This window comes from Aureobasidium pullulans (assembly GCF_000721785.1).
Source record: "Aureobasidium pullulans EXF-150 unplaced genomic scaffold scaffold_1, whole genome shotgun sequence".
NCBI classification, from domain to species: domain Eukaryota; kingdom Fungi; phylum Ascomycota; class Dothideomycetes; order Dothideales; family Saccotheciaceae; genus Aureobasidium; species Aureobasidium pullulans.
In genome coordinates, this window is record NW_021941021.1 from 2,350,045 (window position 1) to 2,363,465 (window position 13,421).

General features: G+C 50.9%; 6 protein-coding genes across 6 annotated transcripts; 3 read left to right on the top strand and 3 right to left on the bottom strand.

Annotated features, from left to right (window-relative positions):
• Positions 1-458: 458 nt before the first annotated feature.
• M438DRAFT_309924 (uncharacterized protein) lies at positions 459-2,717 on the top strand. Its single transcript, XM_029902400.1, has 5 exons — positions 459-822; positions 917-1,321; positions 1,377-1,886; positions 1,937-2,046; positions 2,104-2,717. The coding sequence occupies exons 1-5, from the start codon at positions 598-600 to the stop codon at positions 2,375-2,377; spliced, it is 1,524 nt and encodes a 507-aa protein (XP_029766187.1). The 5' UTR covers positions 459-597; the 3' UTR covers positions 2,378-2,717.
• A 1,467-nt stretch (positions 2,718-4,184) lies between these two features.
• On the bottom strand, positions 4,185-4,734 carry M438DRAFT_341709 (uncharacterized protein). The gene has a single exon (XM_029904567.1). It carries the CDS (start codon positions 4,572-4,574, stop codon positions 4,290-4,292), a length of 285 nt encoding a protein of 94 aa, XP_029766188.1. The 5' UTR covers positions 4,575-4,734; the 3' UTR covers positions 4,185-4,289.
• Positions 4,735-5,688: 954 nt separating this feature from the next.
• On the bottom strand, positions 5,689-6,097 carry M438DRAFT_247027 (uncharacterized protein; the record flags this gene model as incomplete). The annotated part of the gene is made up of 2 exons (XM_029899598.1): positions 5,689-5,949; positions 6,038-6,097. Coding segments are annotated over 2 exons (321 nt in total), but the record flags the coding sequence as incomplete, so codon positions are not given.
• Positions 6,098-6,865: 768 nt separating this feature from the next.
• M438DRAFT_264201 (prim-pol domain-containing protein) lies at positions 6,866-8,474 on the bottom strand (the record flags this gene model as incomplete). The annotated part of the gene is made up of 3 exons (XM_029899930.1): positions 6,866-7,472; positions 7,526-8,170; positions 8,218-8,474. The coding sequence occupies 3 exons, from the start codon at positions 8,472-8,474 to the stop codon at positions 6,866-6,868; spliced, it is 1,509 nt and encodes a 502-aa protein (XP_029766190.1).
• A 234-nt stretch (positions 8,475-8,708) lies between these two features.
• On the top strand, positions 8,709-10,399 carry M438DRAFT_393813 (DUF1917-domain-containing protein). Its single transcript, XM_029909126.1, has 3 exons — positions 8,709-9,081; positions 9,130-9,632; positions 9,757-10,399. The coding sequence occupies exons 1-3, from the start codon at positions 9,021-9,023 to the stop codon at positions 10,219-10,221; spliced, it is 1,029 nt and encodes a 342-aa protein (XP_029766191.1). The 5' UTR covers positions 8,709-9,020; the 3' UTR covers positions 10,222-10,399.
• Positions 10,400-11,038: 639 nt separating this feature from the next.
• M438DRAFT_287896 (allantoinase, mitochondrial precursor) lies at positions 11,039-13,289 on the top strand. Its single transcript, XM_029901638.1, has 2 exons — positions 11,039-12,069; positions 12,123-13,289. Exons 1-2 carry the CDS (start codon positions 11,521-11,523, stop codon positions 13,113-13,115), a joined length of 1,542 nt encoding a protein of 513 aa, XP_029766192.1. The 5' UTR covers positions 11,039-11,520; the 3' UTR covers positions 13,116-13,289.
• Positions 13,290-13,421: the final 132 nt, after the last annotated feature.

Here is a 13,421-nt window from a genome sequence, read left to right on the forward strand (position 1 = left end):
ATACCTCATCCATCATCAACAGAACTTCTTGGGGGTCATTAAGCCTCCGTGTCACAGGCGTGTCAGATGCTTGTCATGGTGACAGATCGGCAACCGATGTGTCTCAGCCCTAATGCGAAAGCCCCTTGCCCTGTTTTCAAATAGGCCTTCGGCTACCGGTATCGAACCCTCCCATCTCCTGCACTAGCCATTTCCATGCACACACTACCGGTTCATCGTGTCTTCAACCATTGACTGGTTGTTGCGAGAGCGAGTTAGATTAAGTGAGGGCTGGACTGTGCAGAATAGATGGCTAATGACGTGCGGGTACGAGTAGACTGGTGATGGGAGAAAAAGGCGGCGGAGAAGGGTGTTCGGTGCCGAGCAAGGTTAGCCTAGCTCATTGAACGGCCAAGATGGAGGCTTAAACATTCCTTCTAGACCCTGGGCCTTTTGAATCTGATCGCCGATCAAACACGCGCCGGGACTCTGACGGGAATTCTAGGTCCAGGTCAAAATCAACGAACCATCTTTTCTCCGGAGTTTCTCTCCAGGCGTGTTGCCCAGAACGACCTTCTGACAATCGCACAATCAAACCGATCACCGAAACAAGGAGAGATGATACGACACGCGGATCACTCTACTGCAGGCAGTGGGGGTAGCGCTTCTGCTGGGCATGCATCGCAGCTACAGGCCAACATCCAGCCTTCGAATCGACCTGTTGTGCCTATCATATCACAACCTATAAGCAAACCCATCGACCTACCGCCACAATACCGTCCAAGAAAGCCACGAAAACAGGTCAACGTTGCATGTCAGCCTTGTCGGAAGCGTAGGTCAAAGGTAAATATCTCCTTTCCCATCACGATCGAGCCGCGTCGTGCCATGGGTATCTGCGGCATTCGGCATCAGGTCACTGACTTGTCCATGTGTTTAGTGCACGGGCACAGCGCCATGCTCTCGCTGCGTGGCAGAAGGCAATGACTGTGTGTTCGACGGAAGAAAGGACGCACAAGAACGCAATCGCGAACTTCGAAATAGCGAAAAGGCTTTGTCGAAAGTGTTTCGCGTGCTGAAGAAATTGGAAGCCGGCGACTCGACATCAGCAGCAGCATTTTCTCAGATCAGACAATTGGCGCAGAACAATACCGAATTCTCGGCATTTGCTCGTGATCTCTTTAATCTGGACGAGAAGACGAGTGCCTTCGACTTTGCCGACTATGATGGTGGAAGTGGTGGAAGTGGATCTGACAATTTCGTTCTTAAACGTGAGGATGAATCTCGAGGATCAGTGAGTTGGTCAAATATATCGCCAGCGCAGACTGGAGGATCTGGTTCCACTGTACGCCAATCCATGTGTTTTCGCCCAAGAGATAGCTTGACTGACCGATTCCTAGCCACACTCATCAGTCGAGAGCAGACGTAGTCCGCCCGATGTCCGCATGAGTGACACTACGTTAACAAGGTCACGGCATAACTCTGCAAGCACACATCCTTACGAGCGGCGCTCCAATGTCGGCTTGAGGTCTGACTTTGGCAACCTGCCATTCTCCAGTGCCATCAAGGCAAACGGTTATCCTGAAAACATCCAACAGCAGCAACTCAAGAACCTCGACGCCACTGCCGAATATAGTATGCTACCACTCCACACCTTTGAATCTGAGGCACTCGGCAGAGCATATCTGAGTTTCAGAGATGCAACGTTACAAATGATCGCAGATGGCATGAACGCTCGTGATGTCTTGGGCACATCGGATCTTATCAATTTGGACCTGTACTTCCGCGACCGTATACCGGAAGATGGACACTCGGTCAGCACATTTGTCTGTGAGATGATGAAGAGTCTCGCCAATCCGGACGTCTTTGCCAAACTGGCAAGTATGGTCTTGTTGGCACCTCTGTTGAGAGTACGTGCTCCTAAATCCAGGTATCGTGGCCAAATGCTGACAGCATGTAGTGGATATTGTTTCCTACTTCCGAACACTACCGCAGAATACCTGCACTCATGCGACCCTTACCCAGCCAGAGATTCATACCACACAGTCCAGCTCTAGATCTAGCACCACAGTACGTCCCACACCACTATCTCAACTCAGCCATCATTCACTGATCACAGCCAAAAAGTCCAGCAATCCGCGGCGTGCTAATGACAGCCTTCAACGAAGACTGGCTAACACCCGAAAACCAAGTCACCGCAGCACCAATAATAAATTGGAACCACGGGCTGGACAGAGCAGTGTGTCACGATCCCGTAGCCGGATGCCTGCGCTTCACAAAAGAATTCGAAGATCACGTGTGCGATGCGAATAATTGGACTTTTTCGAAACGCGTGCTTGAGGTCTTTCCTGGTATCAGGGAGCATGGTGCTATTATCGCTCCCAGGCCTGGAGAAGACTGACAAAGCGCCAAAACAAACGACACTCAAACGGGAGGAGAAAATCGAGATAACTCCAGCAGAAGCGGAAAAGAACCAAGTAACGCGAGAATGGAAAGACATGATATCCCTATGGGAAAGGGCCAACAAGGCAAAAGCGTCGAAACGAAGTTAGCGACATTTGAACAGGGGGGAGGTCCTCACTTTTTCGGATCATGGAAGGGGGAATAACGAGGACTTTTTGCCAACTGGCAAACAAGAGCCTTGACGACTTCTCTATATAATGCACCTGAACTATTTTAGCTACTAGCCCATCACCTTTCACATCTTCAAGAAGATTGTAATACACAAACCAAACCTCGACTTTACAACCATTTGATAATAATTCTCCCCTTGAATAGACCTGACCTTGGAAAGATCGATACCGTAAACGAGAAGTAGCGGTCAACATACTGCGAATTGGCACCTTTCTAATATCAATCAAGATACATGTGCACCCGTACATATGCATCGCAATCCCTCCCCGAAAATCCTGCGGGAGCTTTTTTCCTCTTCCAGCGCATCCCTGCTCTACACATGTCGGCAAACAATATATGCAATAGCACTGCCGTGATATCGGTCATTTAATCCACTACTCCCTATCTAGAAGTTACAGTCCTTCGTTCTCGCAAACAGGATAAGTAATATCGAAAGATGTGATATAGATCACACTCTACCTCAACACCTTCGTATTCCATAACCAGCTCTACAATAATACCTTTGTCACAAGGATCCGTCATCTGACACTTGGCGGAAAATGATGTGGCTGGGCTATAACAAGTGACGAGATATCAACCAGAACATAAACAATGCAAGCGATGAAATTAAGGATGCTATAACTCAAGATGCATGCACATAATATAGCTAACTGCCCAGACTCACCATTTCAAGGATCAAAAGGGTGTGGGAAAGCGCCTACACTAGATAGGGTACGATACGCCACGATCCTCGGATGCCGTTGCCCCGTATATAGTGGAACAAATCCTAGCCAGTGACTGTAGTAAGGGCAAACGTGTTTTTGACATCCAGATGCGGGTGGCAGTGTAGGATGTCTTGTGCAGGTAGGCTGTTGTGTTGCGGACCTCTGAGTCTCTTGTGTGTTGATGGATCCGCTATAGCTTGTAAACGTGCAGGCGAAGTGAAAGAAGCATGTAAGCGAGTGCTGTAAATAGGTGTGTGATTTTTCTGTTGACTGTTGAGTGTTTTACAATACAGAAGTAGTGGGATTTGTATCAGATTGCAGATGCAGGGCTTGTGTTCACGATTGGTGGTAAGTAGCAGTTATGTCGATGTGCGAGTTGTGTCATGATATTCATGTGTGAATGCGAAAGAAAGCCTTGTTGGAGTATGAAGTACCGTCATCTTGAAATATCATCCACAGCGGTTAGAAAACCCCTTCTGGTCTTCAGATCCCAAAGCATTCCGTTTCCATAGCTTTGGTAAGCCGAATACGTATGCCGTGGAGTCTACTCCGGCTAAATTCTCAAAGCTTGTTGTGAAGAGGTTCACTGTTTCTCTACAGACCAAAGCTGTGCAACATGTAGACCGAGTCAAAACATCATCCAATCGCTTTGTATAATGTATAGACATAAGATGAGAGAAGAAACAACTCGAGAAAGACGTCCTGCAAGCAAATGCTGGTGTGACAAAAGGCGCGTCATGTTCTACGGAGTTTTCCCCGTCCAAAAATGTCATCTCGTCATTTCTGTCTTTTCCAACGCTGCCAAGGGAAGCAGAGCCTCAATCATACAAGGAGGCCCAATTGCTGACCGCACGTCTGTTCGGGGAGGGCTCGGGTTACTCTACGTGTGGCACAGTCGGTGTTGTGTGCTGTGAGGCATGCTCTTATCCAATTCTGTATCAGATGACTGCGAGAGCGCAAGTGACCAGGAGCACATCACCTTTCGCGTGTCGACTTGTCATGAGTCGCGACTCCTGAGGCTCCGCGTCCACATCGAGAAAGAGTGGCCACTCGATCTGGGGTTAGCGTAGCAAAAAAGCCTTTAGGGCATATCTTTGAGACGACCTCTTGTTTGCTCAGTCTCTTGTCATCACTTGATGATTTTCGTTGTGCTGGACACCGCTGTCTGCGGACAACAACGCTAGCACTCGGTCGGCAGGACGTCAAGGATCTGGAGCAGCAAGAGGACAGGACACATACGCGCGGGCTGCGGTAGATCATGCAGGGGAATATGACAAGGCGGAATCGTTTCTGACAAGCGCTCGGTCTGACGAAAGCATCGCACTGTGAGTGACTCACAGAGAGCAGCAAGGTACTCTCGGATGCAGGTACTGTCGTCGGTAGAGACGACGGTCTCGGAAGGAGTCTTACGCGGGTATGTTGCACGGAGAAAGGGGGGCTAACAGACGACGCCGGAGATCGACCGACAGGAGCAAGTCCCTTGAGATTCGAGTTTACCTGCTGACGTCTAAGTAATCTCAATAGGTGCTGACATGTGTCTTATATCCTATGTCCATCCATGCCAGACAGCATACCATCCGCGCGAGCCGTACGGTCACCAAGCGATAACGTGGCAGGTGCCGGTACCTGATCGAGGCGCCGCCACTGCTAGAGAGACGTGCCGGATGCATCATCCACCATGGAGGCATGTCTAGTCCATGATGGCTGCCGGTCAAGCCTGCAAACTTCGTGTTGGGCGTCCATACTACCGACTCTTAGCTTGCACCATCAAGACCTTCCACAACTATGTCGCATTCAAATTTTTCAAATCCGTAACACCTCCTACGGGAGAAAGGAAGGTTGAGCGGAAGCAAACTGCTCTGCTCATTCCCGACCGGTGTCGATATGTGCGTTGGTTGCTTCCAGGACAGACGGGTATCGAAGCTCTGGTAGCGTCGACTGTGCGAGTCGCGGATACTGCCATGATGCAAGAACTCGGCGGCGACAGGTCGAGTCGATAGTGTATGCTGACTACGTCGAATAGATGATGCGTCTCAATGATGCCTCGTCGAAAGTGAGATGGCACATAGGCAAAAACGCTGACCAGGTTCCTGTAAGGCACTGCGATGGTCAAGATCGACGGGGCGACAGTGATGTTTGGGAGCCGTCTCGTTGTTCGTCAAGTGTTGTTGACCAGATCGGAGATGGCCAGGCGCCTTTTTGGCGAGGTCGACGGTTCAGCGGTGCTCCCGGTGCTCTCATTGCTTTCAAGACTTCCGTCCCTCAGCTCATCTCGGCCGGTCATAAGATTGACCCTGTTGGTGATGTCGTGTACGGGATCGTGGTCGGAAGGAACGGCTTGGGCAGGAGGCTCATGAGAGTTCAAACCCCAGGTAAGTAAATCACCATCCTTGATGAAAGAGAGCGTCGACGAAGGATCTCGAGTTCTACGCATGTGGTCGAGGATGAAGATTGCTTCTTGGCGTGGACGATCCATCAACATCTGAGCCAGGTCATGGAGATCGCGGGACTCGGTTTCGAGGTTCTGATACTTTCGCTTTATCGCGATCATTGGCGTAGCATCTGGATCCGCCGACCAGGTACATTCCGAGTTCTTGACCACGCATACCGAGCAGACAGGTCGATTGCCGTTGCACTACAAGACAGGGTCAGTCAATCGATCCGGAAAGGAAGAGCTTTCCTCTGTGGTCCATGCTGTCGCAGCCGCAGCCTTCAATCCATACCTTGGTCTTTCTTCGACGGCAAGCATTGCAAGCAACAGCTATCTGGTGTCGCTTGGTCTTGTTCCTAGCTGGCGATTCTTCTCTAGCTGAACCCGAGCTTCTTCTCGAGCTCGAGTTCTTGCCTCGAGAGCCGTCATTCATTGCTCTCGGACACGCACAGGAGAGCCAACAGCAAGTCTGGGGCCAAGACCCGTGAACAACCAAGGAGCGGGCAGCGACGGGGGAGTGGAGCCTTTTAAAGAATTGCAGAAACGATGGGGCTTTTCAGATCAACGATAGACGTGTTCTGACTTCGAACTGGCCGGAGCTGAAAGCCGTCGCCGATGTGGGATTTCTTCACCCGGCACCTGCGATGGGCTGCAATTTGGCACAGAGAAGGAGCAGGACACGGCGGCTAGCACCTAAGTACTCTCTAGAGGTGGTTTTCGGATTAAAAGCAGGAATGAGATAAGAAACGCATCATCATGGCATTCTGAAATTTGGTGAGAGGATTGGCATCTTTGAAAGACCACGACATGTGCACTTCCCTGTCGTGAGGGAGGCCGCTCCGTTAAACCATTTCGCGCCACTGTATACAAAGCGTTGAGCCGCTTTGCCGCAGCAATCTGGCCTTGCAGCCGCTTCTGGACCCACACACAACCACGCCCCGGTCGCCAATCCGACGCCGCGGGTGCCTTAGTGATGGAGGCATCTCCGATCTGGAGATCGCCTTTTGCGCCTATGCCAATTTGTCACACCAAAGGAGAAATCATCTTCATTATTGCATCGTGATTGTGTTTGCTTTGTTCAGAAGAAGCTTTGCACCAAAGTCAATCCTCGTGATTTTTACTAGAAATCAACACCTTCCCCACTTTCCTCGCGCCCTCGCTTCTCAGCAGCTCGCTCATCCTTCATGATAGCGTTCACGTGGTCTCTAAATAGCTCGATGTAGGGCTTCAGACTCGTTTTCTGCCAATCTTGGATTTTGTCGTCATTGCCTTGCCACGAGTCGATTTCCGACAGGAGTTGTTGCACGGTCGGGACCTTCTCCGGCTCGAACTCCTCGAAACGGCGTATGTCGATCGGTACACAAACCCTACCCGTGCCCGGGTGAATAACGAACGGGCTTTTAAGTAAATGGTTGAGCTTCTTGGAAACCTCGGCATCGAGACGAGGGTAGGTGTATTCCAGGCGGATGTCCTGTTTGGCGTGTACGAGCGTTTCAGGTGTGAGGCTTGAAAGAGATCCCGAGACCGAAGCGACGGCATCAATATCAGCCCATTTCTGGATGCTGCTACGATGTGGCGTACTGTCCCACTTCCTTTGCAATGCAGCTGTCAAATTCTTGTCTGGCAGGAGTTGTAACAGGTGTGCAGCTTTGTCGGGTGACGCCCATGGGTCTTGCTCTAATAGCACATCTGTCTGGAAGTAACCATTCAGGATCTTGAGACTGCGGCTGAGTACTTTGTTAGCATACCGTCGGGTGCGAGGTAGTTGGACGCGACTCACTCGATGTGTGGATGCAAGGGTCGCTTTAGGTTGACCTTCTTGCCTGTCTTGTCACCTCCCTTGAGGAGCTCAAGATAGCCAGCGATTGACCTGCGCTTGTTGTCGTCCATCTCTCTTGCTCGCTTGTCGCTGATCCAGGCGTGAGCACCACGTCTACCAGAGTAGACCCACATGATGTGTTTGAAACCAAAGTCGTCTCTCAATGCCTTGTCTATGACCTTGATGGCCATGGTTATGAACTGCCAGCACTTCTGACAGATACTTGCACCAGAACAACATGTTCTGATCTCATCGTAATCGGTCATATCGATATCGAAAACAAGCTCTTTCGCGAGGGGTCTGAATGCGCTCGCATTCCGCAGTGTTTTTCTGTCGCGAGGATTTGCTGAGTATACGGGTCCGATTTCGAAACGGGTGGGTGTGAGCTGAATACACTGCTTGCGTAGATCTTCGGCGGTATTGAATGACTGGTATCGAATGTATGCATCGTTCGGCAAGACAAAAGCCAATTCGCGGTTGCTGAAATCGGTTGTTGTGGTTGGAGAATGGTTCAGCCATTGGAACAGGTACTTGAAGGGGAAGAGTCGTTGGTAGAAAGCGCGTAGAACCTCTGCATCTTTGCCGACATTGGAGTTTCCAGGTTTGCTAGACTGTGTCAGTTCGTGTCGGGTCGGTAGGAGGTCATGACCTACGGTTCTGGCTGCGAAGATGGTTGGGGCTTGACCTGAGCACTTGACGAGAACTCATCGTCATCATCCATATCATCATCGTCGAACATGTCTTCCAGCGATGCCTTCTCTACTTCATCCACTGCGGGTGCTGGTGATGACTGAGTTGTCTCATTTTGGGATTCTGCTTGTTCGTCGAGAGCGCCGGGAGCGGCCTCCGACATGACCGTGTCTTCGACAGGCGGCGAGGATGGTGGGTTCGGTGATTCGGCGTGAGGCATGTTTGTGTTTGGTATAACTGTGTGTTCTTGGTCAAGATGATGTCGACCTTTGAAACAATTGATTGTTGACGACGCGCTGGAGGAGCGCTTTCGAGCGTTGGACGTGACGCGCGACAGAGCGCGTTAGATTGGATTGCATAAATTGAATGCATAATCGTGCAACCAGTTGACAGTTCAGCGCCTCCATGTCGAACAAAACCCCTGCCGTGACTACACATGCACTAAGCACTGAGGGGATTGCACCGTGATCTTGGTATCTTCCTATCCGGATACTTGGTATCATGCCTGTCAAAAGGCAGGATACTTTTGAGCAACAGTAGCATGGCCGCAGAGAGAGTGCGCGAGATAGACGCTCTCGGTAAACGACTCTGTGGTCTCAAGCTCATGGTGCCTCATGATAGCTCTTTCCTCAGAATTCGCTGTGAATGATTTCGATCGAATGATTTCTTCCGCACCTGCCTGACACAGCTGCGTGGGCCTGTGTTCTTTGCTGGTCGATCCGGATTCTCTGCTCAATTACAAACCAGAACACGCCTGTCTGCTATCATGGAAGACCTTGAGCTTGTACCATTCGGAGGCTATATCAGCGATGACTCTGATTTCCATGGTAGGCATTGCGCATTGTTCTGCAGATGATGATAGCTGAAGGTCACAGGCACAGCCAAAACTCGCAAGAAACTCGAATCCCATAGCAAACGAAGCACTTCCAAACAACTCGTTCAGACTTGGAATGAGACTCAAGCATCTCACCCCGTCGCATCGCCTGTCGTAAGCGGCAAAATCGTGCCGGACGTCCTATACAACAGACTGGAAGGCGTCCAAGGTGCCAGACAATTGAATGAGACTGTAGATGAATTCCTCAAGCGCCTCCCACCAAAGACTACTACTACTGGCCCGTGGATTTGGATCACCTGTCCTGTGGTCAAAAACGAGGAATCTAAATCTCGACATGCGCCTGAATCAGAGGAATCTCCGGAAGAAATGACAGATCGGGCCAGCGCCCTGTTGAGCCAATTCAGCGGCGAGAAGGAGCGTATAATAAACGCCAATCCGACGTCCGCGCAATCTTCTATCACCAGAAAGCTTGGCCCTTTGAGAGAGCAGCTCAAGGAAGACATACTTGACCTTGCAGTATCATGCGGTGTCACCAGTGGAAAGGTATGCACTCTCCTCCCCCTGTCCTTCCATGGCCCTTCATGCATTCATTTAGAGGGCACGATATCTTCGTAGATCGAGGCAGAGTCCACTGAAATCCTCATTGACAACTACTGACTGCAAATAGTGGATGCTCTTTCCCAAACCAGACGACGTCAACAGGGTCTGGAGACTGGTCGCCGAAGCAGTTGTTGATGGCAGACTAGGTGACACTGCCAAAGTTGCACCAGCAGACCCGCCAAACCCCTTCACCGGCGAGCAGAAGCAGTCAAGCCACCTGATCTGCGTATACACGAAAGACTTCTCAGATCTCGATGATGTCCGGAGGGTGCTCGCAGAAATGGTTGAGCTCGGTCTCGCGCCTCGCAATGCTGCTGATGGTGCAATTTATTACAAGGCCGATGTCTACACCTATCTCAACATTGACTCTTCGAATCCGTACGGTCTCAAGGCCAGCCTCTACTCCAGCAAAGACTTGGCTGGTCTCTCAAAGACCACGCATACCAAGCCATCCGCTTTAGCAGGTTCGACCAAGCGAAAGCAGCAGACTTTGACGACCATGCTCGGAGATGGCAAGAAGAGAAGAAGGTGATTACCTATCGAGGTGGGAATGGTTGGTTGAGTCTTGCTATTGCTTCTGAACGAATACCCCTATCGTTGTTTTGTGTTGTGTTCTCTTCTCTATTGCTCCAGAAGCGCATACCTGCCAGTATATAGCTACGCCGAGAGGTCGAAAATAATCATTCATATCTGAAGAATGAAACTCAGACACGTGCCTTTGTGTCTACCTTGGCGCGCTCACCACCTAGACTTTGAAGAGGTCACAACATGGTAGTTGCGCATCTGCCACGAGGCTTAGAACTACAGCTGCTGCTGGCGCCGTGACAGCTTGAGCTGCATTCGAATGATCCTGTGTATACATTGGCACATGGACGACTCCTCAGCAGCTTGGCAGTACAGATGCTAATCTCGCAGTCACAGTTCTGGAGCTCGCATCCAACCGTCGCGATGTGTGTGCTTCTTCCATCGAGTAAAGCAATCGAATAAATATCGAGTAACACTTCCAGAGCCTAGGCGATTTCGGGATCAGCGACAAAGCTAAACAAATATTTGTTGAAAGCTTCTCCGGTCACCTCCGTTCGCAACTTAACAGCTGCCTCTATGCTCGTCCCTAGAGACCTTTGGACACAATCACGAGGACCTCTATGAAAGACGGCAGTGCGGTATCGATCATATATATCATCCATGCTACCTTATCGCCTTCCTATCACTCCGTACTTTCTTATCTTCGGTCGGAATGGCAAAGTCAATTAACCATTGGCGGTCGGCTCCGGCATTAACCCGAGGCTCGACTTTTCTTATCAGCGCGGCCTGCAACGCCCGCCCAACGCTGCGAGGCGCTCCTACACCGCAACCTTGGCCTGGAGTTTTCATCGAGTAATCCTGTCGGTTCAATGGAATGAATTGGACCGCGAAAGGCAAGTCAAATGGCCGCTTTTGTTGGGTTTCCGTTGCTTGCCTGGCCAAAGGCCCCTTTTACAAGCTGGCTTTCCAGAAGTCTCTGCACCAAGCATGCCGTTGAACGGAGGCATGTCATGGCTACTCGGGTGGGTACGACGGCTATCCTTGAAACACCTTTATGTACCCCATACAAAAAGAGGCGCCTTACCCCAGATCTATTTGCATTCTGACATCTTTCCTTCCCCCTTCCATCCCTCTTGCTACACTATACCTTACTATCTTCATCAACTACCCTTGTCCTTGCCAAACAGCTTCTCCACTCGACAAACGACCTCGTTCAAGTCATCTTCGTAGACTGTTACCTCGATATTCGGTTTGATAGTATAGGTTGCATCACCGAACAGAAGCGAACCCTCGACCATCATACGACATGGCACCTCACGCTCTCTCTCCCGCCGTCCGCTCCGAGGCTGGTTCGCCGACACCAAGACAAGGACAATCCGAGATCACCGTCCTAGCATCTTCTCGAGCAGTTGTCAAGGGCCGCATGACAGCCGCAACCATCGTTATCTCGACCGTGACAGGCAAGATACAGTCCATCTGGGAGTCAGTCCTGCCCGCCTCAGACTTCCCCGCAGGAACGCCTTATGTCGACCACTCGCCGCACATCTTGATGCCTGGATTGGTAGATGCACATGTGCATTTGAACGAGCCAGGAAGAACAGAATGGGAGGGCTTCTGGACAGGTACCAGAGCAGCCGCGTTTGGTGGTGTCACAACGGTCGTCGATATGCCTCTCAACGCCATCCCACCTACAACTACGGTTGCAGGGTTCGAAGAGAAGATTGCAGCTGCACAAGGGAAGTGCTGGGTTGATGTTGGCTTTTACGGTGGCATCGTGCCTGGAAATGTCGAAGAGTTGAAGCCCTTGGTGAAGATGGGTGTTAGAGGCTTCAAGGGGTTCCTCATTGACAGCGGTGTACGTGCAGAGCGAGTTCGGGCACAAGAATTCACGAGCTAACGAACATTCAGGTCGACGAGTTCCCAGCTGTTTCCTCCGAAGACATCTCGAAAGTCTTCCGCGAGCTTGCCGATGAGCCTACGACAGTCATGTTCCACGCCGAGATGATCCCCCCTGTTACAAAGTCTGTCGGTGACGACGTACAAATCTCAGAGCCGCCAATGGTCCCCAGCGGTCCTCTAGACGTATATCAGACTTTCCTCGACTCACGTCCATCGACCTTCGAAACATACGCTATTTTGGAAATCCTCAGCTTGGCACATCTGGCACCGCAATTGCCGCTACACATCGTCCACTTGTCAGCTGTGGAGGCCATTCCCATGTTACGCGAGGCTCGCGCGAAGGGTGTCAACATCACTGCAGAAACATGTCCCCACTACCTCTCGCTAGCAGCAGAAGCGATCAAGAAGGGCGACACAAGACACAAATGCTGCCCGCCCATCCGCAACCAAAACAACCAGGATGGACTATGGAGCGAGATGTGCAGACCCGACGACAGCGTCATCAAGACCGTCGTCTCCGACCACTCTCCATGCACACCAAACCTCAAGCTCCTACCAGCAAACGTCCCCGGCGCCATCGAAACAACCACCAAAGAGGGCGAAGGCGATTTCTTCTCCGCCTGGGGCGGCATTAGCAGTGTAGGCTTGGGCATCAGCGTCCTCTGGACCGAAGCCTCTACCCGCAAATTCACCATCGAAGACGTGGTCCGCTGGTGCTGTCTCAACACCGCCAAGCAAGTCGGTCTCGAACACCAAAAAGGTGACATCGCTGTCGGCCTCGATGGCGATATTGCTGTTTTCGACGAGGAGGCCGAATTCATCGTGCAGCCCAGCACTATGCTTTTCCGCAACAAGTGCAGTCCTTATCAAGGCAAGGCATTGAAGGGTGTGGTCCAGGAGACATGGCTGCGCGGTCGTAAAATCCACACTCGCGAACAGGGTTTCATTGAGAAGACTGGTCCTGCCGGTCAGCTTTTGTTGGAGCCGAGAGTCAAGGCTTAGAAATGTTGGAGGAATTTGCACCTGCTTTTTATACCATGGTTCTCGGTAATGAAGAAGGATACATTTGTCGCAATTAATCAGCGCCATAGCAGCAGCATTTAGAATAAATATCGTAGGCTATTCATCACGTCCATGTCCTTCAAACAACATCTGCAATGCAGTGTGCTATATTTGACCCACTCCATCTCACCTAGCAATTCTTTCATCGATTTCCCCTTCCCTAGCAGGTGCCTGGCAGATGTTCTACCGAAGATGTCCATAAGAGAGCGGCAATGGCCAAGAAGCTTTTTCGAATCACGTACATTC

Excerpts from the sequence above, each read along its gene's own strand:
- M438DRAFT_341709 (XM_029904567.1), bottom strand. The coding sequence starts at position 4,574 with ATGATCTACCGCAGCCCGCGCGTATGTGTCCTGTCCTCTTGCTGCTCC.
- M438DRAFT_309924 (XM_029902400.1), top strand. The coding sequence starts at position 598 with ATGATACGACACGCGGATCACTCTACTGCAGGCAGTGGGGGTAGCGCT. Across the intron at positions 1,887-1,936 it reads TGTTGGCACCTCTGTTGAGA|TGGATATTGTTTCCTACTTC; the intron begins GTACGTGCTCCT and ends GACAGCATGTAG. Across the intron at positions 2,047-2,103 it reads GCTCTAGATCTAGCACCACA|TCCAGCAATCCGCGGCGTGC; the intron begins GTACGTCCCACA and ends ACAGCCAAAAAG.
- M438DRAFT_393813 (XM_029909126.1), top strand. The coding sequence starts at position 9,021 with ATGGAAGACCTTGAGCTTGTACCATTCGGAGGCTATATCAGCGATGAC. Across the intron at positions 9,082-9,129 it reads CGATGACTCTGATTTCCATG|GCACAGCCAAAACTCGCAAG; the intron begins GTAGGCATTGCG and ends TGAAGGTCACAG. Across the intron at positions 9,633-9,756 it reads GCGGTGTCACCAGTGGAAAG|TGGATGCTCTTTCCCAAACC; the intron begins GTATGCACTCTC and ends GACTGCAAATAG.
- M438DRAFT_287896 (XM_029901638.1), top strand. The coding sequence starts at position 11,521 with ATGGCACCTCACGCTCTCTCTCCCGCCGTCCGCTCCGAGGCTGGTTCG. Across the intron at positions 12,070-12,122 it reads GGTTCCTCATTGACAGCGGT|GTCGACGAGTTCCCAGCTGT; the intron begins GTACGTGCAGAG and ends ACGAACATTCAG.